General features: G+C 44.1%; 1 protein-coding gene and 1 long non-coding RNA gene across 22 annotated transcripts in view; one reads left to right on the forward strand and one right to left on the reverse strand.

The window, feature by feature from the left end:
* Positions 1-27,545, forward strand: part of dpy (fibrillin-like protein dumpy) — a 235,231-nt gene that overhangs the window by 179,716 nt on the left and 27,970 nt on the right. For 14 of the 21 annotated variants that reach the window (XM_070107428.1, XM_070107427.1, XM_070107431.1 and 11 more), the window contains 35 exons: positions 216-707; positions 790-3,243; positions 3,304-3,624; positions 3,711-4,016; positions 4,086-4,403; positions 5,220-5,543; positions 5,637-5,954; positions 6,022-6,351; positions 6,426-6,755; positions 6,830-7,144; positions 7,420-7,743; positions 7,848-8,171; positions 8,244-8,552; positions 8,616-8,939; positions 9,010-9,351; positions 9,435-9,743; positions 10,178-10,504; positions 10,694-12,289; positions 12,371-15,565; positions 19,689-20,015; positions 20,125-20,442; positions 20,508-20,849; positions 20,916-21,212; positions 21,276-21,581; positions 21,649-22,296; positions 22,376-22,693; positions 22,760-23,095; positions 23,173-23,481; positions 23,545-23,850; positions 23,915-24,937; positions 25,007-25,348; positions 25,406-25,711; positions 25,769-26,722; positions 26,781-27,092; positions 27,153-27,491. In XM_070107428.1, the coding sequence (XP_069963529.1) occupies positions 216-707; positions 790-3,243; positions 3,304-3,624; positions 3,711-4,016; positions 4,086-4,403; positions 5,220-5,543; positions 5,637-5,954; positions 6,022-6,351; positions 6,426-6,755; positions 6,830-7,144; positions 7,420-7,743; positions 7,848-8,171; positions 8,244-8,552; positions 8,616-8,939; positions 9,010-9,351; positions 9,435-9,743; positions 10,178-10,504; positions 10,694-12,289; positions 12,371-15,565; positions 19,689-20,015; positions 20,125-20,442; positions 20,508-20,849; positions 20,916-21,212; positions 21,276-21,581; positions 21,649-22,296; positions 22,376-22,693; positions 22,760-23,095; positions 23,173-23,481; positions 23,545-23,850; positions 23,915-24,937; positions 25,007-25,348; positions 25,406-25,711; positions 25,769-26,722; positions 26,781-27,092; positions 27,153-27,491 (19,341 nt within the window). Of the gene's footprint in view, positions 1-215; positions 708-789; positions 3,244-3,303; positions 3,625-3,710; positions 4,017-4,085; positions 4,404-5,219; positions 5,544-5,636; positions 5,955-6,021; positions 6,352-6,425; positions 6,756-6,829; positions 7,145-7,419; positions 7,744-7,847; positions 8,172-8,243; positions 8,553-8,615; positions 8,940-9,009; positions 9,352-9,434; positions 9,744-10,177; positions 10,505-10,693; positions 12,290-12,370; positions 15,566-19,688; positions 20,016-20,124; positions 20,443-20,507; positions 20,850-20,915; positions 21,213-21,275; positions 21,582-21,648; positions 22,297-22,375; positions 22,694-22,759; positions 23,096-23,172; positions 23,482-23,544; positions 23,851-23,914; positions 24,938-25,006; positions 25,712-25,768; positions 26,723-26,780; positions 27,093-27,152; positions 27,492-27,545 lie in introns of all 21 variants that reach the window. The other 7 variants (XM_070107446.1, XM_070107429.1, XM_070107445.1 and 4 more) reach the window with 5 other exon arrangements.
* Positions 1-27,545, reverse strand: part of LOC118682257 (uncharacterized) — a 131,288-nt gene that overhangs the window by 47,510 nt on the left and 56,233 nt on the right. The window contains exon 3 of the long non-coding RNA XR_011395657.1: positions 17,866-17,964. This is a non-coding gene — a long non-coding RNA (uncharacterized lncRNA). The remainder of the gene's footprint in view (positions 1-17,865; positions 17,965-27,545) is intronic.

A 27,545-nucleotide genomic window follows, 5' to 3' on the forward strand; every position in this document is an offset into this window, starting at 1 on the left:
CTCCTGAACACCGCAACAACAAAATCAATTTATATAAATTAATAAACTACAATAAATAATAAATTCACCACGAAACCTATAAATACACAATTAAAACAAAACCAAACAAAACACATATTTCACACCCTGTAAACAAACAAACCAAAACAACTGCGCACAAATATTCGCTTTACGTCGTTACGTTACGTCACTATTACTGGTACAACGCACTAAAGCTCTCGACCATACGCCTGTCTGTCAATACAATGAGGACTGCCCGCCAACAAAACTCTGCGATCGTCTAAATCGTCGTTGCATCAATCCTTGCTTCGAAGACTCGTGCGGTGAGAATGCCGAGTGCATACCTGTCAATCATGGCATTGAATGTCGCTGTCTGGCCGGCTTCGTCGGTAATGCTTACATCGAATGCTCGCAGCTGCAAGGCTGTCGTGCGGATCGCGAATGTGACGCTAGTCAGGCGTGCATTAATGGTAAATGTGCTTCGCCGTGTCGCTGTGGCGCCAATGCGCTTTGTGACGTTGTCAATCATCGCGGTGTCTGCAAATGTCCACCAGGTTATGGCGGTCGACCAGAAGTTGCTTGCAATCCACCAACTAATCCATGTGAGCCAAATCCGTGTGGCGTCAACGCGCTATGTGAGCTGGATAATGGCAATCCTATTTGTTATTGCCCAAAAGGACTCACTGGTAATCCCTTCAAGAATTGCAGTAAGTACACCGCGAGTTTTCTTATTCACAAAGTTTATGAAAGGCGAAATTTTTAAATTACTTCATCCGCATTTTCTTTCAGTTCCCGAAGGCGATGAGTGTCGACCGAATCCTTGCGGCCCCAATTCTGGTTGTCGCATGGTGAACGATGCACCAACTTGCTTCTGTTTACCCGAATATGAAGGTCAGCCGCCGCTAGTGCCATGCGAGGTGCCAAAGAGCCCTTGTGATCCATCACCTTGTGGCCCGAATACACAATGCGCTGTGCTCAGCAACGGTTTCTCAAAATGTACTTGCTTACCAGGTTATGTCGAAAGTCCCAATACGATACGCGGTTGTATCGAACCTGTAAATCCATGTGATCCCAGCCCTTGCGGTCCTGGTGCAGTTTGTGATTCCTCACGTACACCAGTTTGTTTCTGCCCAGATGGCAAGATTGGCAATCCATTTAAGGCTTGTGAAAAACCACCAGTATCCGATGAGCTATGCACACCAGGTCCATGTGGCCGTAATGCTGATTGTTATGTTACTGGCAATCGTGAGGAATGTTATTGTCGTTCAGGTTATATTGGTGATCCTTATCAAGGTTGCCGCGAACCACCACGTAGCGCTTGTGAGCCTAATCCTTGTGGTCCAAATGCTGAATGTGTTGTTGCTGGCGATGGTCAAAGCGCATGCATCTGTCCTGACGGTTTATCTGGAGATCCTACATCAACTAAAGGCTGCCATGGTTACGAATGTCAAGTGGATGCCGATTGCCCATACGATAGAGCCTGTATGGGCTTCAAGTGTTACGATCCTTGTCCAGGTGCTTGCGGTCAAGGAGCAAATTGCCGCGTGCAAGAACATCATCCCGTTTGCACTTGCAATGCTGGACTCACTGGTAATCCAGGTATACGTTGTTACGCACTAGATATACCGAAGACACCAAGCCGTAATCCCTGTTTGCCTAGTCCTTGTGGCATAAATAGTGAATGCAAGCTATTAAATCATCGTGCTGTATGCTCTTGCTTGCCGGGTTATTTAGGCGATCCACAGAGTGGCTGTCGCGCAGAGTGTGACATCAATTCTGACTGCGGCACAGCACAGGCTTGTATCAACCACAAATGTATCGACCCATGTGCCGGCACAGTGTGTGGCATTAATGCCATTTGCAGAGTACAACAACATACACCACTCTGTGCCTGCCTTGATGGGTTCACCGGTGATGCTTTCCGTCAATGTATACCCGTTGGAGTGCTTAAAAATATAACACGGGATCCATGTGCGCCATCCCCCTGTGGACCACATGATGTCTGCTCCATTTATGGTGATGGTGTAGCATTGTGCGACCCATGCTTTGGACCAAATGCTCAAACAAATCCACGTTGCCGACCTGAATGTGTCTCTAACTCAGACTGTCCATTCGATCGCGCTTGTCTAGGTCAACGCTGCTTGGATCCATGTCCAGGCTCATGCGGACACAATGCTGTATGTAATGTCTATGAACACAATCCCATCTGTAGTTGCCCACCTGGCTTATATGGCAATCCATATGAGCACTGTTCACCCCCATCACCGTTCGTACCAGCACCATCGCCGAGCTGCGAAAAACTACACTGTGGCGCTAACGCTGAATGTAAGAAACGCAATGGTGCATTAACATGTATCTGTCGTACGGGCTACTTTGGTGATCCTTTCATTGGTTGCCGTCCAGAATGTGTGCTTAACTCAGATTGTCCTGCTGATAAATCCTGCGTCAACTCGAAATGTGTAGACTCATGTGTAGGCGTATGTGGTATTAACGCTATGTGCCGCATTGTAAACCATGCTCCTGTATGTCTGTGTGTCGAAGGTTACACTGGTGACGCTGCTGTTCAATGCAATCCATACTACTTGCCACCAGAAAGACCAGCAGACAGACCACGTAATCCATGTGAACCATCACCATGTGGTCCCAACTCGCGTTGCTTGACCTCACCTGACGGTTATGCGGCCTGCTCATGTCTGCCGAACTTTAAGGGTTCACCGCCAGTCTGTCAACCAGAATGTGTTGTAAGCTCGGAGTGTCCATTAAACAAAGCTTGTATTAATCAACGCTGCGCTGATCCTTGTCCTGGCACATGCGGTGTAGAAGCACGTTGCGAAGTCCTAAACCACAACCCAATTTGCTCGTGCGAGCCCGGCTTTGAAGGCGATCCATTTGTGTCATGCAGTCGTATACCAGAAGAACGTACAGACACTGAACGCAAACCTGAAAATCCATGTGTACCGTCGCCATGCGGACCAAATTCCATCTGCCAAATAAAACAAGGACGTCCAGTGTGTTCATGTGTTGCCAATTATATTGGCAGTCCGCCATATTGTCGTCCAGAATGTACCCTAAATACTGAATGTCCAGCCGACAAGGCGTGTATACAGGAGAAATGTCAAAACCCATGTGCGAACACATGTGGACACAATGCACGTTGCACGGTGATAGCACATGCGGCACACTGTAGCTGCGATCAAGGTTATGAGGGAGACGCCTTCGTCGGTTGTTCTAAAATCGATGAAAGTGAGTAACAACGTGAAAACGTGAAAAGGGGTTTTAATTAACACAATTTTTATTTTGAAGAACCAAAAGACCGCATCGATCCCTGCTATCCAAGCCCCTGTGGGGAGAATGCGTTGTGTAGCGAACGTAATGGTGAAGCTCGTTGTAGCTGTATTGAACCGTATATTGGTGATCCCTACACTACTGGTTGTCGTCCTGAATGCGTTTATAATGCCGAGTGTCCATCATCTTTGGCCTGTATCAAACAACATTGTCGCGATCCCTGCGTTGGCACCTGTGGCTCGAATGCCGAATGTGCTGTGGTCAACCATATACCGGCATGTAGTTGTGTACGTGGTTACGAAGGTGATCCGTTTACCGGTTGTAAGCGTGAAGATTACCGTAAGTATATGCACTACTAGTTTTTCAACGAGCTCCTATGCTTAGTTCGTCTGAACCGAAATTTTATTTTATTGCATTCTCTACAGCAATTGGACCACTTAGCCCATGTGAACCGACACCTTGCGGTGCCAACAGTATTTGTCGCGTGGTTGATGGTCGTCCAACCTGCTCTTGTCAAGTAGGTTACTTCGGTGCACCACCCAACTGTCGTCCAGAATGTGTTGTCAGCTCAGAGTGTTCACAAAATTTGGCTTGTATCAATCAAAAGTGCGTAGATCCTTGTATTGGTACGTGTGGCTTCAATGCCAAATGCCAAGTAGTCAATCACAATCCCATATGCTCATGTTCAGTCGACTATATGGGTGATCCGTTCGAACAATGTACACCGAAACGTAAGTTTTAACACGTTTGTTTCATATTTTAGAACGTCTTAATTGACTTAAACTCTACACTATTCACAGCTCGCGAACCACCACCAAAGGTTAATCCATGTTTACCCAGCCCTTGCGGTCCTAATGCCGAGTGTCGGGAAGTCGATAATCGTGCTGCTTGTAGTTGCTCGCCGGGTATGTTTGGTGCACCGCCCAATTGTCGTCCGGAATGTGTTATTCATCAAGATTGTCCATCAAATCGCGCTTGCATACGTCAACGTTGTGAGGATCCTTGTGCTGGCGCTTGCGGTTTTAATGCACTTTGCACAGCACAAAATCACAAGCCTGTATGTTCGTGTCTCGAGGGTTACGAAGGTGACCCGTATGCTGGTTGCAATACACCGCAAAGTGAGTACCTGTTTCAAATTTACTCTTTTTTCCTGCTTCTTGGAAACAGAACAAATTCCAAAGCCAGCTGTTCACTGATGCCAATGGCTTCTTCAATCTTAATATTATATATTTATTTCAGTTTGCATTTGTAAAGGTTAATGGTTCCTTCCGAATATGTAATTTTTTATGTGCCTGATTATTGTTCTTTTTATTTATTTATACTGTTATTTGTTTTTTATTTCCTGCATGTTTAAATAGTACTTTCACATTCCAGATGATCTTTAGATATAAGCTTTTTATGTTGGTTTTGAGTCAGATATCGAAGAGTGAAATTTTTTAAACTAAAAGCTTTTAATTCGCTTTCATATCTTCCATGTGGTTTATTATTTATCAATTAAAATTTATTCAATATTCAACTCCGTCATCCCTCATTCCACTTGATTACTTTTCTCATTTCACATATTTTCGTTCCAGTACTTCCATTTGAGTTCTTCACTTGATTCAAAATTCATTTCATTCTTATCTATTTGAAGGATTTTCCTGATTATATACTTTTGTTTCATATATTTCCTTTTCATTTCCATCCCCACCTTATGGTTATATCTAACAGAGAGAGAGAAAAATACCTATAAAACTTCACTTTTCGATTACTGACTTCAAAATCTGCTTTTTTAAGTATTGTATGTATTTATATTTTGTATACTTTCATTATAATTTACGGTACATACCCATTGCAATATGTATGTCTATATATTTTGAACAAAACCTCTATCACTATATCAAAAACACTCATCACTATCCCCTCCATCTAAATTTTCTCTATCCGGTTTATAGTCGTAGTGCCTGATATACCCGCCGATCCATGCAATCCATCGCCTTGCGGCTCAAACGCCATTTGCCGAAATCGCAATGGTGCTGGTTCATGTACCTGCATTCAAGATTACTTCGGTGATCCGTATATAAATTGTAGACCCGAGTGTGTACAGAATAGCGATTGTGTGTCCACGAAATCTTGTGTAAATATGAAGTGCGTTGATCCATGTATAGGTCTGTGTGGTTTCAATGCGGAATGCCGCGTTTCGAATCATATACCGGTTTGCACTTGCGTTTCCGGCTTTACGGGCAACCCAATGCGTAGCTGCCAGGAGAAACCCTCAAGTATGATACAATCAAGAAAAATGCAAAATGTCACTCGATCTAACAAAGCTTCCTCTGTTTTCCTCTCTCTCTTGCTTGCGTAATATTATTTAGATATGTATTTGCCTATACCGCGTGATCCTTGTCGTCCCTCACCATGTGGTTTGTACAGTACTTGCCGTGTGACAAGCAATCGCGCCGTTTGCTCTTGTCTACCCAATTACTTGGGTCAACCACCGAATTGCAAACCAGAGTGCATGCTCAGTTCTGAATGCGCTTCGAACCGAGCTTGCATTAACATGCGTTGTCAAGATCCATGCCCCGGAACATGTGGTCAGAATGCACGTTGCCGCGTTACCAACCACTCACCGATTTGTAGCTGTATTGATGGTTATACTGGCGATCCATTCCAGCAATGTCTACTTGAAAGAAGTATGTTATTCACGTGCCGAAGTCCCTATAGACCAGAAATCACTAACGAGATTTTACTTGTTTTTAGAACCATTAGATACGCCACGTATACCACCACAAAACCCTTGTATCCCCAGTCCTTGTGGCCCGAATTCACAATGTCGTGCCTCTAGCTCCGGCGCTGTTTGCTCATGTGTGGCCAATTACATTGGTCGTCCGCCGAACTGTCGTCCGGAATGTACAATCAATTCAGAGTGTCCAGCGCATTTGGCTTGTATGAATACACGTTGCTCCGATCCCTGCGTAGGTTCGTGTGGCAACAATGCACGCTGTCAGGTCAGTGCGCACGCGCCGATTTGTATTTGTGAGCCGGGTTATACCGGCGATCCGTTCTCTGGCTGCTACAAAGTCATACCAAGTATGTCCAAATTAATTTTACCCCTCTCAACTGAGCAAAACCTTATTAAACGAAATAATTCACAACATTTACAGTACCCGATGAACCAGTTCAACCATGTCGACCCAGCCCATGTGGCTTGAATGCTATTTGTGAGGAGCGCAATCGCGCGGCCTCATGCAAATGCATACCCGAATATTTTGGCGATCCATATGTTGAATGTCGACCGGAGTGTGTCATTAATTCGGATTGTCCGAAGACACGCGCCTGCATCAACAACAAATGTATCGATCCCTGTCCGGGTATGTGTGGGCGTAATGCCGAATGCGTCGTCCTTAACCATGCACCGAACTGCGAATGCTTTAACGGCTATACTGGAAATCCAATCAGCGGTTGCTCACCCATACCAGAGCCGCCACCGAAATGTAAGACCCTAACTAACCCACTATGCATAGTAACACCCATACTGACAAAACCAAAACTCTTATCACTACCGTAGATGAACCTCCGGTACCTGTCAACCCTTGTCAGCCGTCGCCTTGTGGGCTGTATAGCAATTGTCGACCTGTCAATGGCCACGCAGTGTGCTCATGCTTACCGAACTATTTGGGTGCACCACCCAACTGTCGTCCGGAATGTATGAGCAGCTCTGATTGCGCACAAGACAAGTCGTGTATTAATGAACGTTGTAAAGATCCCTGCCCCGGTACTTGTGGAAATAATGCGCTTTGTCGCGTCGTCAATCACAATCCGATTTGCTCATGTACACCTGGTTACACTGGCGATCCATTTTCACGCTGCATCTACGAAGAGAGTAAGAACATTGCGCTTTTTCACACATAGCAAGGGGGCGAACAATGTGCTGTGAAGTTTGTTATATTTATTTATTGCATGACATTTTACGTAGAGAGCTTCACAGCGCCTAGTGCGCTCTCCTGCTAGTCGTCATCCATCCATATCATTTCATTGTTACTTATTCGAACTTTTCTTTCTCTTTTTGCTTATGTATCTTCATTTTTGTGGATATTCTTCTGGTTGCATGTTGAATACTTTACGCTGTATATATGTATATACCATATATGTATGTAGAACGTCCTATTATAAGAGATCCCATAAATCCATGTGTACCATCACCGTGCGGCCCGAATTCACAGTGTCAAGTGTCGAATGCAAACGGTCAAGCTGTGTGCTCGTGTCTGCCCAATTACATCGGCAGAGCACCGAATTGCCGACCCGAATGCACATCGAATTCGGAGTGTCGCGGTAATATGGCTTGCATCAATCAACGCTGTCAAGATCCTTGCCAGGGTTCATGTGGCTCATATACGACATGTATTGTAAATAATCATAGACCAATTTGCCGTTGCTTGGAAGGTTATACGGGTGATCCTTTCTCAGAATGTAGTCCACAAAGTAAGCTTACACATAGACATGCTTGAGTTTTATTAGTATTATCAGTTAGTCTTTGACACAATGCAACGCTTACATAAACACTTTATTTCCTCCTCGCACATTAGTTAACATACCGCCAGAAATTCCTATGCCTTGCAATCCCAGCCCTTGTGGTGCTAATGCTGTGTGCAAGGAACGAAACGGAGTTGGCGCTTGTACCTGCTTGCCTGAGTACTCTGGAGATCCATACACGGAATGCCGCCCCGAATGTGTATTGAATACCGACTGTCCGAAAAATCTCGCTTGTATGAACAATAAATGTCGCGATCCATGTCCAGGAGTATGCGGCGTTGGTGCCGAGTGTCACGTAATTAATCACGCGCCCAGTTGCAGTTGTCCGTCTGGTTATACTGGTAATCCCTCGGAATATTGTCGCGAACAACCAAAACGTACAGTGTTCTTATTTACCATATATTGTATATAGAAATGAACTATCTAGTAACCTCGGTTAATTTCCACAGACATCGAACCCGTACAGCCTTGCCGCCCTTCGCCATGTGGCCCTTACAGCCAATGTCGTGAAGTGAACGGTCATGCAGTCTGTTCGTGCATTACCAATTACATTGGTGCACCGCCGTCTTGTCGTCCCGAATGCTCGGTTAGCTCCGAGTGTGCGCAGGACAAGGCTTGTGTGAATTTGCGCTGTGTAGACCCATGTCCGGGCACTTGCGGCAACGAAGCACGCTGTAAGGTCACAAACCATAATCCGATTTGTAGTTGTCCACCTGGCTACTCAGGAGATCCTTTCATACGTTGTTTGATCAAAGAACGTAAGACCATTGCCTATTCAAGTACGAGTTAGGTCATATTTATTAACGTTATATATTATTTAGAAGAAGAACCACGTTTGCCTTCAAGACCAACCAACCCGTGTGTTCCAAGTCCATGTGGACCGAACTCACAATGTCGCGCTGTTGGTGAAACGCCAGTCTGTTCATGCTTACCGAACTTTGTAGGACGTGCACCAAATTGCCGTCCAGAATGTACGCTGAACTCGGAATGTCCAGCCAATTTGGCTTGTATAAATGAGCGTTGTAAAGATCCATGTCCAGGTTCTTGTGGTTTCAATGCCTTCTGTAATGTCGTAAATCATTCTCCAGTATGCATTTGTGATACTGGCTATACCGGTGATCCTTTCGCTGGCTGCAATCCAACGCGTAAGCAATTATAATCCTTTTTTTCGGAAGGAACACTCAATAATACTCGTTCGCTTGTTAACTTATTTAGCCACCGCTATACCCGAAGAACGTCTTACACCCTGTGTTCCCTCACCTTGCGGCCCTAATGCCGAATGTAGAGAGCGCAACGGCGCTGGTTCATGCGTCTGCCTGCCCGAATACTTTGGAGATCCGTATAGTGGTTGTCGTCCTGAATGTATTGCCAACTCCGATTGCCCGCGTGACAAATCGTGCGTAAACAACAAATGCTCAGATCCCTGCCCAGGTGTTTGCGGCTTAAATGCGGAATGTCGAGTGAATAATCATGCGCCAACATGTCATTGCCTACAGGGTTACACGGGTAACCCACTAAGCGCTTGCCGTGAAATACCACAACTACCGCCAGCACCAAGTATGAACTGCAACAATCTTACTAATTCCCCACCAAAGTCGACTACTTAATCACACAACCCATTATCTTTATTACCCATACAGCCCCGAAAGATACTAATCCTTGCGTACCGTCACCATGTGGTCCCTACAGTCAATGCCGCGAGGTGAATGGCCATGCTGTTTGCTCCTGCCAGACAAATTTCATTGGTTCACCGCCGAATTGCAAACCCGAATGTATTGTTTCCTCAGACTGCGCACAAAATCTTGCATGCCAAAATCAGAAATGTGTTGATCCCTGCCCTGGTACTTGCGGCAGTGAAGCGCGCTGTCAAGTTATTAATCATTATGCGGCGTGCTCTTGCCCACCCGGTTATACCGGCGATCCCTTCAGTAGATGTATTAAAATTAAACGTAAGCATGTGTAGTTTTTGTGAAGCTAACCTGCGGTAGCTTGGCGTTAGAAGTAGGAAGTGAGAGAGCTTTGAGCTTTAAGTTGCCTCTGAGACTTGTTGCTAAACGGCACGTTTCTAACGCAAAGTCAGCCGCGGTCAGCTCTTTTTCATATTCTTGCATGTATATATATATATGTTTATCTAACTGTATTTCTCTCTTTTTATTACATTTTTCTACTTTTATGTGTTCCTTATAAATATGTATTTTGTGACTGTGTAAAACCCTATCTACTCTACCTACTACTATGTCATCTAAAACTTATTATCAACAAACTATGAAAACACTACTACGGTATACAAAACCTATCCAACACTGCCTGCCTGCCTGCTGCCTGACTGTCCATCTACCTGTATGTTAAACTATCTTCCTGTTGCCTGTGTATATGTATGTAGTGGACGTGTCTCCTGTAGTACCTAAACCTGGTAATCCATGTGTACCTTCACCGTGTGGACCCAACTCGAAATGTCTCGAGGTTGGCGATTCACCTGCATGCTCCTGTTTGCCTAATTACTTGGGGCGACCACCTAACTGCCGTCCCGAGTGCTTAAGTAGTTCAGACTGTCCAGCTGATTTAGCTTGTACCAATCAGAAATGTACGAATCCTTGCATCGGCGCATGCGGTGTACATACACAATGTACAGTTATTAAACACAACCCGACGTGCCAATGTGAAATCGGCTATACTGGAGATCCTTTCTCTGGCTGTGCCATTGTAAAAAGTATATATCTACAAATAATATTAAATTTCTTTCGAAGGACATTTGAGCATTTAAGTCTTTACTAATAGAAAATGGTTCTGTAAAGTAAATCAAAATTAACAAACAAGTGCCTCAGATGTCCTACTATCAGCATTCCTTGGCTCGAACTGTACTTAACACATCATATCTATTTTTTGTTCCTGTTTACAGTGACCCCAACGGAGGCACCACGCAACCCATGCAATCCCAGTCCCTGCGGCGCAAACGCGGTTTGTCGTGAGCGTAATGGCGCTGGTTCTTGCTCGTGTTTGCCTGAATACTTTGGTGACCCGTATAGCGGCTGCCGCCCAGAATGTGTACAAAATTCGGACTGTGATCGTTCACGTGCTTGCATCAATAATAAATGTCAAGATCCATGCCCTGGTGTATGTGGCATTAATGCGGAATGTCGTGTCTTGAATCATGCGCCGAATTGTATGTGCTTCGATGGTTACACCGGTGATCCGCATCGTTCGTGTGCTGTGATCGAAGTAACAACGTTCACACCACTAAATCCATGTCAACCATCGCCATGTGGTCCCTATAGTGAATGCCGTGAATCTAATGGACATGCTGTGTGCTCTTGCGTTGATGGTTTTGTGGGCGCACCGCCATCTTGTAAGCCGGAATGTGTTGTTAGTTCGGAATGTCCACAGAATAGGGCTTGTTTAAATCAAAAGTGCGCGGATCCATGTCGTGGTGCGTGTGGCAATAATGCCCGCTGTCAAGTAGTTAACCATAATCCAATTTGTACGTGTGCGCCTGGTTTAACTGGCGATCCGTTCACATCTTGCATTGAAGAAAAAGAAACAGTACGTGATCCACAAAATCCATGCGTACCCTCACCATGTGGTCCGAACTCTTTGTGTCGTGAAATTGGCGGTCAAGCCGCATGCTCATGTCAAACTAACTATGTGGGTCGTCCACCAAACTGCCGTCCGGAATGCACGAACAATGATGAATGTCCAAATAATCTGTCATGCCAAAATGAACGTTGCGTCGATCCTTGTCCCGGCTCTTGCGGTAACAATGCTTTCTGTAAAGTGGTACAACATAATGCCATCTGCTCATGTGCCGATGGTTATGAAGGCGATCCAATATTGGGCTGTGATCTAATACAACCAGTTTTGCCAAAACAACCTCCCACATCGCCCTGTGAGCCTTCACCTTGCGGACCACATGCCGAGTGTAGAGAACGTAATGGCGCTGGCGCATGTTACTGTCATGAGGGCTTTGAGGGTAATCCTTACGATGTAGAACGCGGTTGCCGACGAGAATGTGAAGTTAACGATGATTGTTCAACAGCTCAGGCATGTGTGCGCTTTAAATGTGTTGACCCGTGTGACAACATTTGTGGTGAATTTGCCATTTGCTCAGTGGAGAATCATGTGCCGACATGCAACTGCCCACCTGGTTATAGTGGAGATCCATTCTTCCAATGCAGACAGATACCAGTTACACCGCCACCGCCAATCAATCCATGTGTGCCATCACCTTGTGGACCAAATAGTATCTGTCGCAGCATAAACGACCAAGCTGTCTGCTCATGCAAATCTGGTTTCATCAATCAACCACCTAATTGCCGGCCAGAGTGTGTGGTCAGTTCGGAGTGTGCACCAGAACGCGCATGTGTAAACAACAAATGTGTTGATCCATGCTTACATACTTGCGGCATACGGGCTATTTGCACGACGAAGAATCATAGCCCTATCTGTACTTGCCCGCGTGGAATGACCGGTGATCCATTTGTACAATGTTCGAAAATACGTGAGTATCTACAACTGAAGCCGGCCACAATTTATTACGGATTTATATTTTATTTAACCTCCCTCTTTTCCTCTTTTGCAGCAATCATTCACGATATTGAACCAACAGAACGTCCACCATCCTGTGTACCATCGCCTTGCGGTCCGAACTCAAAATGCCAAATTGTGGGTGGTAGTCCAGCTTGCTCTTGTCTACAAGATTTCATCGGCGCACCACCGAACTGTCGTCCCGAATGTGTACTCAACTCTGAATGCGGTCCAACTGAAGCTTGCATCAATCAGAAGTGCCGAGATCCATGCCCAGGCTCATGTGGATTCGAAGCCAAATGTCATGTCCTTAATCATGTACCAATTTGCAATTGTATTGACGGTTACACCGGCGATCCATTTATACGTTGTAGTCCCATACCACCGGTTACGGAAACACCAAAAACACCAAACGATCCTTGCGATCCAAATCCGTGCGGATCGAATGCAGATTGCTTCAATGGCGAATGCCGCTGTCAAGACAATTATCAAGGCAATCCCTATGATGGCTGTCGTCCGGAATGTACACTTTCAGCTGATTGTGCACGCGATAAGGCCTGCATGCGTAACAAATGTGTGGACCCATGTCCTGGCACATGTGGTATTAATGCTGTTTGTGAAGTGCTCAACCACATACCAATTTGTTCATGTATTTCTGATTATGAGGGTGATCCGTTTAGCAGCTGCAAACCTAAAGTTATAATTCAACGGCCAGAACAAGTTTGCTCACCATCACCATGCGGCGCCAACAGTCAGTGTCGTGATATCAACGGTCATGCTGTGTGCTCTTGCTTAGAAGGATATATCGGCAGCCCACCACAATGTCGTCCTGAATGTGTAGTGTCTAGTGAGTGTTCGGCACTACAAGCTTGTGTTAACAAAAAGTGTACTGACCCATGCGCAGGCTCTTGCGGTATTGACGCACGTTGTGAAGTCATCAATCATAGTCCTATTTGTGGTTGCCCGCCGGGCAAAACTGGTGATCCATTCAAACGTTGTCTAGATTTACCACCACCTGAACCACCGAGGGAACGTGATCCAGGCACACCACGCGATCCTTGCGTACCATCTCCATGCGGCCCTAATTCCATTTGCAAGGCTAGCGTTAGCGGACCTTCATGCCAGTGCTTGCCAGAGTTCTTCGGCTCACCACCAAATTGTCGACCGGAGTGCATTATCAACCCAGACTGTCCATCCAGCCAAGCATGTATCAACAATAAATGCCGTGATCCATGTCCAGGTTCTTGCGGTACCAATGCTGAATGTCGCGTTATTAGTCATACTGTGTCCTGCTCATGTCCCACCGGCTTTGCGGGTAATGCTTTCGTACAATGCATTCCAGCTATTGAAGAACCAGTCAAACCGTGCGAACCCTCGCCATGTGGTCCTAATGCCGAATGTATTGAACGAAACGGAGCAGCCTCGTGCAAATGTATTGATGATTATCAAGGCAATCCTTACGATGGTTGTCGACCCGAATGTGTTCTCAGCTCCGACTGCCCAACAGATAAGGCTTGCATACGCAACAAATGTAAGGATCCTTGTCCTGGCATATGCGGCTCGAATGCTCAATGCTATGCTGTTAATCATGTGCCGAACTGTGTTTGTAATGAGGGTTACACTGGCGATCCGTTCTCCAATTGTCAACGCCAAGTTACGCCAATACAGCCACCACCACAAGGCAATCCATGTCAACCATCACCTTGCGGACCTAACAGCAAATGTCGCGTATCGAACAGCCTCGCTGTTTGCTCTTGTTTGGATACATTTATTGGTGCACCACCAAATTGTAAACCAGAGTGCACAGTCAACACAGAATGTCCACAAAATAAGGCATGTCATAACTTTAGATGCGCTAACCCTTGTGCTGGCACATGCGGCGTGGATGCAAAATGTGAAGTGATTAATCACAACCCGATTTGCAGTTGTCCGCTAGATATGACTGGCGATCCATTCTCGCGTTGTTATCCAGCACCACTACCCGCACCAAAAGACGAGCCTAAGAAACCAAAGAATCCATGCTTCCCATCACCGTGTGGTTTATACGCCGAATGTCGAGCCATTGGCGATCAACCATCCTGTTCATGCCTATCAAATTACATTGGTGTGCCACCAAATTGCCGACCCGAATGTGTCGTCAATACAGATTGCCCATCAGACAAGTCTTGCATAGCAGAGAAATGCCGTAATCCATGCGAAGGCACGTGTGGCATCAATTCCGAATGCCGTATACAAAATCATTTAGCCATTTGCACTTGCCGCACTAGCTACACCGGTGATCCATTCTCACAATGCGTAGAAATCATCGAAGTCAAGACACCGCCCACCGTTTCAACCGATCCCTGTGATTTGCAACCGTGTGGCGCCAACGCTGAATGTGACAATGGCATCTGCACTTGCATACGTGACTATCAAGGTGACCCGTACGTCGGATGTCGCCCCGAATGTACGCTCAGCACCGACTGTTCGCCTAATCGTGCTTGTCTCAATAAGAAATGTGTAGATCCTTGCCCGGGTACTTGTGGTCAGAATGCTCAATGTGACGTTAGCAATCATATACCAATATGCAGTTGTCCAAAGGATTACACCGGCGATCCGTTCATCAACTGTCATCCCGAGATACGTGAACCAACACCTCAAGATCCATGTCAACCAAATCCTTGCGGTCCGAATAGTATTTGTCAAACAACCGCACAAGGCGCTGTCTGCGCCTGTCAGCCAGGTATGTTGGGCTCACCACCCACCTGCAAGCCAGAATGTATAGTCAGCTCCGAGTGTTCACTGCAAACTGCATGCATACAAAAGAAATGTGTCGACCCGTGTCCAGGCGCATGCGGTCAATTCGCTAGATGTCAAGTAATCAATCACAATCCGATTTGCACTTGCAATTCTGGCTATACAGGCGATCCGTTTACACGTTGTTACGAAGAGGAACGTGTCGTTGCGCCACCTATCAATCCTTGTGTACCATCACCATGTGGCCCGAACTCGGAATGTAAAATTGTTGGCGATAGTCCCGCCTGCTCATGTGCGGTCAGCTTTTTGGGAAAACCACCTAATTGTCGGCCGGAATGTACCATCAATCCGGAATGTTCGCCTTCGAAGGCATGTATACGCCACAAATGTGAAGACCCATGCGTGGGTTCGTGCGGCTTCAACGCGCGTTGCAATGTGGCCAATCATATGCCCATTTGCACTTGTGAAGTGGGATATACTGGTGATCCGTTCACCGGCTGCCAGCCTGTACAAGGTAGGACCACTTTTGTTTCATTCATTTATATGTCAGTACGACAGGCGCAACCGTTCAATTTTATTAACATTGTTATTGCTATATTTTTAAAGCACAAGCCAAACAATTATGCCATCTAATTTGCAGAAATGGGCGCTTTTATTAAAAAAAAACTGTTTTACTACTATATCCACGCGCAAAATAACGGTTGCTACCTGAATGGAGAATTCTGTTTCTGGGACTTTCGCTTAATAAAAAAGAGAATTCATTTTAAATAATTTCAAATTAGCAAAAAAAGTTCGTAAACATTTTTCAAAATAGCGATTTTATTAATAAATAAAGTTTTATAAATTTTTAATTCCGATTCAAAAATGATTTTTGGGTTTTCGAAAGTCCCTCACTCAGAATTACCCATCCATATTACTTACACGAATTAGAACAGAACTTTTTTATATGTATGTACGTATATGTGTGTACTTGCACCGTTAGCAATTACACGGAGAAAATTTATTTAAAATTATAACGCTGATCTCACTTCCACCAAAGAGTTTTATTTTTTTTTCTGTTTTGAAATAGTCATAATAATTATAAAAAAAATTAAATTAGTTTCTAAAATATTGGGGAAGTTAATCGTTTGCAGTTTGGAAAAACGACAAGGGTATCAACAAGAGTTGATATACTATTTTAAAAAAGAGTAAAGCATTCTCTCAATGTGTTCTCTCAGTCCTAAGAGCAGTACAGGCCTATTCTCAAATTGCAGTTCGCTAAATGTATCACTTATTTTATGAGAAACCATGCTACTTTCTTCAATTTTGGCGATTTCGTCAAGAACAAAGGAAATTTCTTAACTTTAGCATGGTGCGCTATATATGAACATTATAAAAGGGAGATGCTTTTAGTTTTAGCAATACTTTTACTTCAGGAAATTTTCCGTCAGGAAATCTTTCATCAAGTCAGAGAGACGAGATATGGTTTAAAAACGTTTACGAATCGTCTAATTCGCAACATCCGAAAAGTTCGCTTACTAGAGCTGCTTTATATCACACAATTAATTGCTACAATATTAATTTGATACTCACTTATCCAAGCAGGATTTAGATGGCCAAACAGACAGTCCTTGGCCCGATGAAATAAGGCAAATTTAGATTACCGAAATTGTAAGCCTTGTCGCAATTAAACAAAAAGGCCACAGTAAAAGTTTTTAACGATGAGTTTCTCTCATAATATTAAGCACCGCATACAGACTCATAGGACTCTGATTTAGGGCTTATTATACACTTCTATATCTGAGTTACTACTCGGCTTTAGCTGGTCTCCGAAAGAGTCGTTCAACCTCTATAAGTTTTCAAAAGTCTAGGATTTCGATATATCCTCATATTGTAGAAAATTTTGTTTGCAATAATCATGGATATGTTAAGTTGAGGGATTTTGACCACAGCAAGAACATACTTTTAATCGAATCTTCTCAGCAGTAGGTTCGGCATAGAAATAATATGAGATACTAAATACCTAGGGAAATAGGCTTAATATATAAACAGTCTTGATATAATATCAAAATTAGTAGCCAAGCGACTCTAGGCCCATCTTTTCCTAGTACACCGTTGTCAAGACAGTGGACCTGGATTTATACCCAGACAAGGTCTATTTCGAGCCTTCCATCCATTATTACAATAATAACATCATTACTCAACTAGAAATAGCATTTTTGTCTCATATGGACGAGCCAGCTTGTTTTAGATTGAGTTTGAGGTTATGGTATAATTAATGATATGGGCGATATTCACAAACCGCTTAGGTATTTGTTTTGTTGGACAATAAAGAAGACCGTGGCGTTAAACTGATAGGATTTGATTAAGTGTTGCCACCTAAGCCAAATTCGGTTAGTCTCCCCATATTTAGTTTCGGTTAAAAGTTAAAAATGCTGCTAACGGGTATCTCCGTAAAAAACTAATGGAAAAAAAATGTGTAGGAAAAATATATATAACTTTCTAAATTAATTAATAAAACTTTTTCTTTTTTAATTATTACAAAAATTCGTCTCGCACACTTTTGTGTCTGTTTATATGTATTTATGTTACGCACAGCAATTTATACGTTTTTAATGTAGTTACTTAATGTTTTCATTTGTTATTTGAGCACCGCAAATGTTTAATGTTCAATAAACGCGCGCGCACAACAACTGTTCTGATTTGTACCACTTTTTTACACCAACAAATAAAAATCATGTTTTTTACACTGTCAAACACGTTGCATTGCAATGCAAACAAAATATAAATACATTCAAATATATGTTTATGTGTCACATGTTACTATGTACTCACCACACTCGCCAGCACCGCAGCGGCAAAATGCAGATTTCAACAGGCGCAAATCTCGTACGAACTGTCCGAATTTGTTTCGCCTTTGAAAGTGTGTGACAGCTGTAAAAGACATTGTTTTTATAATTATTAAAATTTTTATTATACAATTATTAATAAAATGCTATTATAAATGAATAAAAAATGCCTTTAATATTATTGCTTATTTATCCACGTTACCAACTTGCTAAACGCCTTACTCGCCTAAAAAAAAAACGAAAAAAAAACCAAAATCACGCCTTGCCTCATATAATTTGCCACTTGCTTACCATTATATGCCCTAACTCTGCCTTATTTAGTTTTTAAGCCCATTTGAATTATTTATATGCTTTGTTGTTGCAATTATATATTGTTTTTATTGCTGGAAGAATGTTGCCAAGCGAAAACCAATTAATGAAATGCTTTTTAAAAACATATTTTAATATCAATAAAAACAAACAAGAAAAACATAACTGCTAAGTAGTCGCCCCTGAATTGCAAAACCCCAAAACTGATCAAATAAAAAACAACCAAACAAGTTGAAACACCAAATTTTGCTGCGAACTAAGAAATACAAAGTGCTTATTATAACCCAAAACTAAAACGTAAGCTATACACACTTGGCTGACCCTAATATCCACACACACTTGATACACTTGCAATATATGAAATAGAATACCCACGCAATACTAAGTCTGTCAACGCCGTCGAATTCTGCATTATTTGTGCAACATTGTTGTTGTGTTTTTTTTTTGTTTTGCCTGCCACCCTAACTCAAGCTAACCTACAGCGATAATATTTTTTTATTGTTGCAAACACTCAACGGCCCTAAAATTTGTTGTTGTCTGCTCAGCGTCGCTTTTACTCAACGCTGGATAACTGCATTTCTAACAAACTTTTATAACAAATCTAACTGTATAAGCTAGTATAAGTATGTAAAGCTTTATCTAATATGCAAACAAAATTATTTAAACAAGCGATTTTTTTAATAAAAATATATCCGAAATTGGAAACTAAACCTAAATGCGTTTTTATTGCAAAAGAGAAAAAAATTAATTAAAATATATTTATAAACATATTTATGAAGTAAACAAGAGAATTTCGACTTGAAATTTTCATTACACGCCGCTAAAGTACACGCGCACAATCATACGCACTTACACACGTACGCATTTTTAACAAAAACCAAACACAAATAATAGTAATAATTTAACCAAAAGAAAATATTTTAACAAAAACAAAAGAAACAAATTTTAAAACTGCACGCAGCCGCAGTGTTGCACCCACACATACACGCATAACTGTTATTTCGTTAAGTTTAACCGTTAAACGCACATGCAACTGTATGCATGCATGTGCAAGCGCACCGCCAAACGTTCTCTAACAGTCGTACATTGTTGTAACCTTAGCAACTAAGTTAACCATTAAACGTAATCACCGCAAATGTAATCGTAACAGTGTAACAGTATTAACGCCCAACACATGCAATTTGTTGTTATTGTTGTAGTATTGTATGTGTGTGCTGGCAATTATGCAAATTTATCTAACGTGCTCTAATCTCACCGCTGTCGTTGAACGCAAGCAAAAGTTAATAAAACTAATAAAAACAAAAACACAAAATTTTGGATGTGGAAATGGAAAAAAGAAAGTAAAAATCGGCAATAGCACAAAATGTTGCTCAACTCTCACGCAAAAGGTGTGTTGACTTTACTAATGACATATCTTACAAAGCACACATGTCAAACTTTGCTAATTCAACTTTTTCGACTCTCTTTTTCTCTTCAACTCTCTCTTTCTCTCCAACACAGAACGTATCGTACACGAACAAGTTACACCGTGCGAGCCGAATCCTTGCGGCTCGAATGCAATTTGTCGCGATCGTAACGGCATTGGCTCGTGTCAATGTCTACCCGACTACTTTGGCGATCCGTATCAATCGTGTCGACCCGAATGTGTACGCAATTCAGATTGTCCGACACAGCAAGCGTGCACTCAGCAAAAATGTCGCGATCCCTGTCCGGGCACATGCGGCACCAACGCTGAATGCAGCGTCGCAAACCATGTGCCGACATGCATGTGCCGCATCGGTTATACGGGCGATCCGTATCGTTATTGTCATGTGGAGCCGCCAGCACGTAAGCAACATAATGCACGCTACGTACCCAACGAACAATTTACTCATTTACTTTTCTTCTCCTTTGTTTTTGGGTTTTCCTTGCTGTATTCTAACTACCGTTGAAATAGCGATACGTCAAGAGCCACCTACAAATCCTTGTCAACCTTCACCTTGCGGTCCAAACTCACAATGCCGCGAACTTAATGGTCAGGCGGTATGTTCATGTCTTGAGCGTTATATCGGCGTACCACCAAATTGTCGTCCGGAATGTGTGCTTAGCACTGAATGCCCCTATGACAAGGCATGCATAAATCAACGTTGTCAGGATCCTTGTCCGGGCACTTGTGGCACGAATGCAGAATGCCGCGTGCGCAATCATAGCCCGTTGTGTCAGTGCCGCAACGGTTTTACCGGTGATGCTTTCACACGTTGTTATCCCATACCACGTAAGCGTTTAAGCAATCTTCTGCCAGAAGAATGATTCCACTGATTTTTGTTTTCTTTACATTAGCTGCACCTCCAGCTATTTCACACGTCGAACGCGATCCTTGTGTACCCTCGCCCTGTGGGCCGCATAGTGAGTGTCGCAACATCAACGCCGTACCATCCTGTTCCTGTCTACAAAGTTATATTGGCGCGCCACCAAACTGTCATCCGGAGTGTACCATCAGTGCTGAATGTCCTTCGAATAAGGCTTGCATACGTGAACATTGTATCGATCCTTGCCCAGGCTCTTGTGGATTTTCCGCAGAGTGTAGTGTTGTCAATCACACACCGATCTGCACATGTCCCAATGGTTATACAGGCGATCCGTTCAGCAACTGCCGTCCCTTACCACCAGAACCGATCATCAGTAAGCATGTTTTTGCAGTGCAGTTCTTACAACATTCGCTTTACAAACTACTGTATATTTTCTTAGATGAAGCTGTCGATCCATGTCATCCATCGCCATGTGGCGCAAATGCTCAATGCAACAATGGCATTTGTACTTGTTTGCCAGAATATCATGGTGATCCGTACACAGGCTGTCGTCCCGAATGTGTCTTGAATACGGACTGTCCACGTGATAAGGCATGCTTACGCAGCAAATGCGCTAATCCATGTCCCGGCACTTGTGGCGAAAACGCCATTTGTGATGTTATAAACCACATACCTATGTGCCGATGTCCCGATGGTACTGTCGGTAGTGCTTTCATCCGTTGTAGTCCGGCGCCAAGTAAGCTCTCAAACACGAGTGTTTATTTTTTTCGCGATATTAACTGTAATTGTTTTTTGCTAGCAATCGTAAATACAAACCCGTGCCATCCTTCACCGTGTGGACCTAACTCACAATGTCGTGAGGTTAACCAACAAGCCGTTTGTTCATGTCTGCCAAACTTTATAGGTAGTCCACCAACTTGCCGTCCCGAGTGTGTTTCGAATTCCGATTGTACACCTACACAGGCTTGCCTTAATCAAAAATGTGGTGATCCATGCCCCGGTACTTGCGGTATCGGTGCCAAGTGCACTGTTGTCAACCACAGCCCATTCTGCACGTGTCCACCTCGTTTCAGTGGCAATCCGTTCATACGCTGTCAACCGATAAGTAAGAAATTCATCGTAAAAACATCGTGTTCCGAGAAGTTACAATTTCCGTTTATATTTCTGTATAGTTGAACCACCACGCGACGTTGTGCCAACAGATCCTTGTCGTCCATCACCATGCGGACCATATGCGCAGTGTCGCCCCATTGGCGAAGCGCCATCGTGCTCATGTCTTGCATCTTATATAGGTCGTCCACCCAATTGTCGTCCAGAATGTGTTACGAGCTCTGATTGTGCCAGCAGCTTGGCTTGTATAAATCAGAAATGTGTTGATCCATGTCCGGGACGTTGTGGCGTCAATGCGGAATGCCGTGTGGTTAGCCATGCAGTACAATGTAGTTGTGTGGTCGGCTATACTGGCGATCCATTTGTGGAATGCAATCTACCACCCGAACGAGACGTGGTCGAGGTACGCACACCCTGCAGTCCAAGTCCGTGTGGCCCGAATGCAGTCTGTCGCGAACGTAATGGCGCTGGTTCATGCACTTGTTTGCCTGAATATTTCGGTAATCCCTACGAGGGTTGTCGGCCCGAATGCGTAATGAATTCCGATTGTCCATCGAATAAGGCATGCCAACAGCAGAAGTGTCAAGATCCTTGTCCGGGTACTTGCGGTCAGAATGCCGATTGCCAAGTGGTCAATCATTTGCCTTCTTGTACATGCATAACGGGCTACACCGGTGACCCATATCGAATTTGCACGCGACCTGTTGAACGTAAGACCCTTTCGTTTACTGTATAAGTATTTGTTGTGTAACAATTCTAACTATTTTATTTGCCTTCGTGGTAATATAGCCATGCGTACGGAATACGTAAATCCATGTCAACCATCGCCATGCGGACCAAACTCTCAATGTCGCGAATCAAATGATCTGGCTGTGTGCTCTTGTCTACCAGAATTTATTGGCACACCACCCGCTTGTCGTCCCGAATGCACTATTTCATCAGAGTGCGCCACAGATAGAGCATGCGTCAATCAGAAGTGCGTAGATCCATGCGCTGCTGATCCATGTGGCAGCAATGCTCAATGTCGCGTTAGGAACCATAGTCCAATTTGTACTTGCAATAATGGATTTACAGGCGATGCATTCACCAGATGTTATCCCATACCACGTGAGCTATTCGACATGTCACAACCTGAACTTATTCACACTGAGCGAATGTGTATATCTATTTTAGCGCCACCTATTGAAATTGAACGCGAAGAGATTCGTGATCCCTGCCTTCCATCCCCCTGTGGCCCTAATGCAGAATGTCGCAATGTAAACGGGGTGCCATCATGTTCTTGTTTAGCCACTTTTATTGGTCAGCCACCCAACTGCCGTCCAGAGTGTACGATCAACTCGGAATGTCCTAGTCAACAGGCGTGCATCAATCAGAAATGTCGCGATCCCTGTCCGGGTGCTTGTGGTCTAAATACAGTTTGTCGTGTAATCAACCATACGCCGACATGTCTGTGCATAGACGGATATGTTGGAAATCCATTCATCAACTGCAACCCTAAGCCACCAGAACGTAAGAATTGATAGAAATATATATTTGCTGCGAACCCCATAGTGACTTATACAAATACTTATATGCTTTCACAACAGCAACTCAACCACCAGTACGTGATGATCCATGTGTTCCATCACCATGTGGACCCAATGCGCAATGTAACAATGGACAATGCACTTGTATTCCTGAATACCAGGGCGATCCCTACGTAGGCTGTCGTCCAGAATGTGTACTTAACTCAGATTGTGCTCGTGACCGCGCTTGTGTGCGCAATAAATGCATCGACCCTTGTCCCGGTACTTGCGGAACCAATGCTATTTGTATTGTTAATAACCATGTGCCCATGTGTCACTGTCCGGACAATATGTCGGGCAACGCCTTCTTTGAGTGTCGCCTGATTGAAAGTAAATTTGATTTATTTATCTCTTTTCCCGTACATTTTCTCAACTGTTCTACTCGCTCTTTAGAACCGGTCCTAAGAAATCCTTGTCAACCATCACCATGTGGCCCTAACAGCCAATGCCGCGAATTGCAAAATGTGGGCGTGTGCTCCTGTTTACCAGACTTTATTGGTAGTCCGCCGCAATGTAGACCGGAATGTACAACAAACTCTGATTGTCCACCGGATCAGGCATGTCAGAACTCTAAGTGTCGCGATCCTTGTCCTGGAACATGTGGCTTCAACGCAGTATGCAACGTTGTCAATCATAATCCATTCTGTACTTGTCGTGCTCAATTGACAGGAAATCCATTTGTGCGTTGCCAGGAAATAAGTAAGCTGAGCTTGAAATTCTCAAATGTAATTATTTTCATAATTTGATGGTTTTTAAAAAATAGTTGCTCCCATACGTGATGCCACACCCGCCAATCCTTGTGTGCCCTCGCCTTGCGGTCCTAATTCCGAATGTCGTGTTTCAGGTGACTCCCCGTCATGTTCATGTTTGCCAGATTTTACAGGATCACCACCAAATTGTCGTCCTGAATGTGCCTCAAATTCAGAATGTCCATCCACACAAGCATGTATAAATCAAAAATGCAAAGATCCCTGTCCTGGATTGTGTGGCTTAAATGCCAATTGTCGTGTCTTCAGTCACACACCCATGTGTCTCTGTCAAGAAGGCTTTACTGGAGATCCATTTTCACAATGCAACCCAGTACGAGCAGAACCGATCGAGGTAGTGAGACCATGCAGTCCCAGTCCATGCGGTATCAATGCTAAATGCGAAGAACGCGACAACGCAGGTTCTTGTCAATGCTTGCCAGAGTACTTCGGTAACCCATACGAAGGTTGCCGTCCTGAATGTGTCCTGAACTCAGATTGTTCATCGAATAAAGCTTGTCAAAATCAAAAATGCGTCGATCCTTGTCCCGGCACTTGTGGCACAAATGCAATATGTCAAGTAATAAATCATTTACCTTCCTGTGAATGCTATCCCGGCTACAATGGTGATCCTTATCGCCTATGTCAAGTAGTACAAGAAGAACGTAAGCATTTTTTGAAGTTGATTGCCGAAACAGTGTCTCTACAAATAAAATTCATATTTATAGCTCCCAAAGTATACGTTAATCCCTGTCAACCGTCGCCTTGTGGTCCAAACTCAAAATGCCGCGAAGTAAATGGTCAAGGAGTATGTTCTTGTTTGCCAGAGTATGTCGGTAGTCCACCAGCATGTCGACCTGAATGTACATCCAGCTCAGAATGTGCTACTGATAAAGCATGTATCAATCGGAAATGTGTAGATCCCTGCCCCGGCGTCTGTGGGCAGAATGCAGAGTGTCGCGTGAGAAACCACAGCCCTATCTGCACTTGTAACAATGGATTCAACGGCGACGCTTTCGTGCGTTGCTTCCGAATCATAAGTAAGATCACAGCATTTTAACCCTTCAGCAGTGAAAATGTTTTCACGTCATCGAATTTTTCTTCACCAGCACCGGTATCAATACCACCGCCACAACGTCAGCCACAAGATCCTTGCATGCCATCACCGTGTGGACCAAACTCAGAGTGCCGCGATATACATGGCTCACCATCATGCTCCTGCCTACCAAATTTCCTTGGTGCACCACCCACTTGCCGCCCGGAATGTAGTCTGAACTCGGAGTGTCCAAGCCATCAAGCCTGTATAAATCAGAAATGTCGAGACCCATGTCCGGGTTCTTGTGGCATTAGCGCATTGTGTAATGTGATTAGCCACACACCAATTTGTACATGCCAAATCGGTTACACTGGTAATCCGTTCACTGTCTGCAATCCGTTACCACCACCAAAAAGTAAGTCAGTACTTAGATTAAAAGGTGCCGTTAGTAAAACCCTAATTTTTTATATAGCTGAAGTTGTGCCTCAAGACGATCCATGTATACCCTCACCATGCGGACCTAACGCAAAATGTAACAATGGTCAGTGTACATGTATACCCGAATATCATGGAGATCCTTACACAGGCTGTAGGCCAGAATGTGTATTGCATACAGATTGCGCTAGAGATCGCTCCTGTGTACAACACAAATGTGTTGATCCTTGTCCAGGAACGTGCGCTTCTAATGCCATCTGCGAAGTTATGAATCACATACCAATTTGCCGCTGTCCCGATGGCATGGAAGGCAACGCTTTCGTACAATGCTCACCCATACCGAGTAAGATTAGAAAATTTTGCGTCGTTTCAATATTCCTTCATGTTCATAATTTTATAGAATTGGATGTACCACAAAATCCATGCCAGCCAACACCTTGCGGTCCAAATAGTCAGTGCCGTGAGGTAAATCAACAAGCCGTCTGCTCTTGCATCGCATCCTATGTCGGTAGTCCACCATTTTGTAGGCCGGAATGCACAATCAATTCGGAGTGTCCGCTTAATCAAGCTTGTCTCAATCAAAAATGTTCCGATCCGTGTCCTGGCGTTTGTGGCAACAATGCTCTTTGTCATGTTGCCAATCATATTCCGTTCTGCCGTTGCCCAGACAGATATTCCGGTAACCCGTTTGTTAGTTGCCAACCGATTTTAGATACACCCGAACCACGTCCACCGAGTCAACCTTGTGTTCCATCGCCATGTGGTCCATTCTCGGAATGCCGCGCTGTTGGTGACACGCCTTCGTGTACTTGCTTACCTGACTATATCGGTGCGCCTCCAAATTGCCGACCAGAATGCGTAACCAGCTCAGAATGCAACACCAATTTAGCGTGTATTAATCAAAAATGCAAAGATCCTTGCCCAGGTTTATGTGGCAATAGCGCTTTGTGTCGTGTGCTTTCACACACTCCAAGCTGTTATTGTCCAATCGGCTTTGAAGGAGATCCATTTGTACAATGTGTGGAAAGCAAGATACCACAATTGGATAACATCGATCCTTGCAATCCAAGTCCATGCGGTGCAAATGCACGTTGCATACAACGTAATGACGCAGGTTCCTGCCAATGCCTTCCGGAATACTTTGGAAATCCTTACGAAGGCTGTAGACCCGAATGTTTGTTGAATTCCGATTGTGCTTCCGATAGGGCCTGTCAAAATATGAAGTGTCGTGATCCTTGTCCGGGCACCTGTGGACAGAATGCCATTTGTTCAGTACTAAATCATGTGCCAACCTGTAATTGTGTACCTGGCTATAGCGGCGATCCATATCGTTCTTGTCAAGTGGAGAAACAACGTAAGCCAAATATCAAATGTGCGAATATAGTTAATTTTACAAAATATCTCTAAAACAGCTATCAAGGAATATGTCAATCCGTGTCAGCCATCACCTTGTGGTCCCAACTCGCAGTGTCGAGAAATAAACGAGCAAGCTGTGTGCTCTTGTTTACCCGAATACATTGGCAGTCCACCACTGTGCCGTCCCGAGTGCACCATCTCGACCGAGTGTGCGTTCGACAAAGCCTGTATCAATCAGAAATGCGCAGACCCTTGCCCGGGCACATGCGGACAGAATGCCAATTGTCGCGTACATAATCATAGCCCAATCTGTTCCTGTCGTGCAGGTTTTACAGGAGATGCTTTTTCACGTTGTTTCGCTATACCACGTAAGCTTAGACCTATTTGAGTAGCGCGGAAAAATGTTACCAACGTATTTATCATTGTAGCTACACCACCTGCACCCGTACAACGCCAACCCGTCGATCCTTGTGTTCCTTCACCATGTGGTCCGAATTCACAGTGCCGGCGCATTGGAGAATCGCCTTCATGTTCTTGTTTACCTAATTATATTGGCACTCCACCTAATTGTCGTCCAGAATGCACCATTAATGCTGAATGTCCAAGCAGTCAGGCGTGTATCAATGAAAAATGTCGCGATCCTTGTCCCGGCTCGTGTGGTTTGGGCGCTATCTGTAATGTTATCAATCATACTCCAAGCTGTGTTTGCCCTACTGGATATACTGGAGATCCTTTCACCTACTGTCTACCAGAACCACCACCGAAACGTAAGATTTATGCGCGAAATTACCTTAAATGGTACTCTCCTAATTTCTACTCTT

This window comes from Bactrocera oleae, chromosome 3 (genome assembly GCF_042242935.1).
Source record: "Bactrocera oleae isolate idBacOlea1 chromosome 3, idBacOlea1, whole genome shotgun sequence".
In the NCBI taxonomy this organism is placed as follows: Eukaryota; Metazoa; Arthropoda; class Insecta; order Diptera; family Tephritidae; genus Bactrocera; species Bactrocera oleae.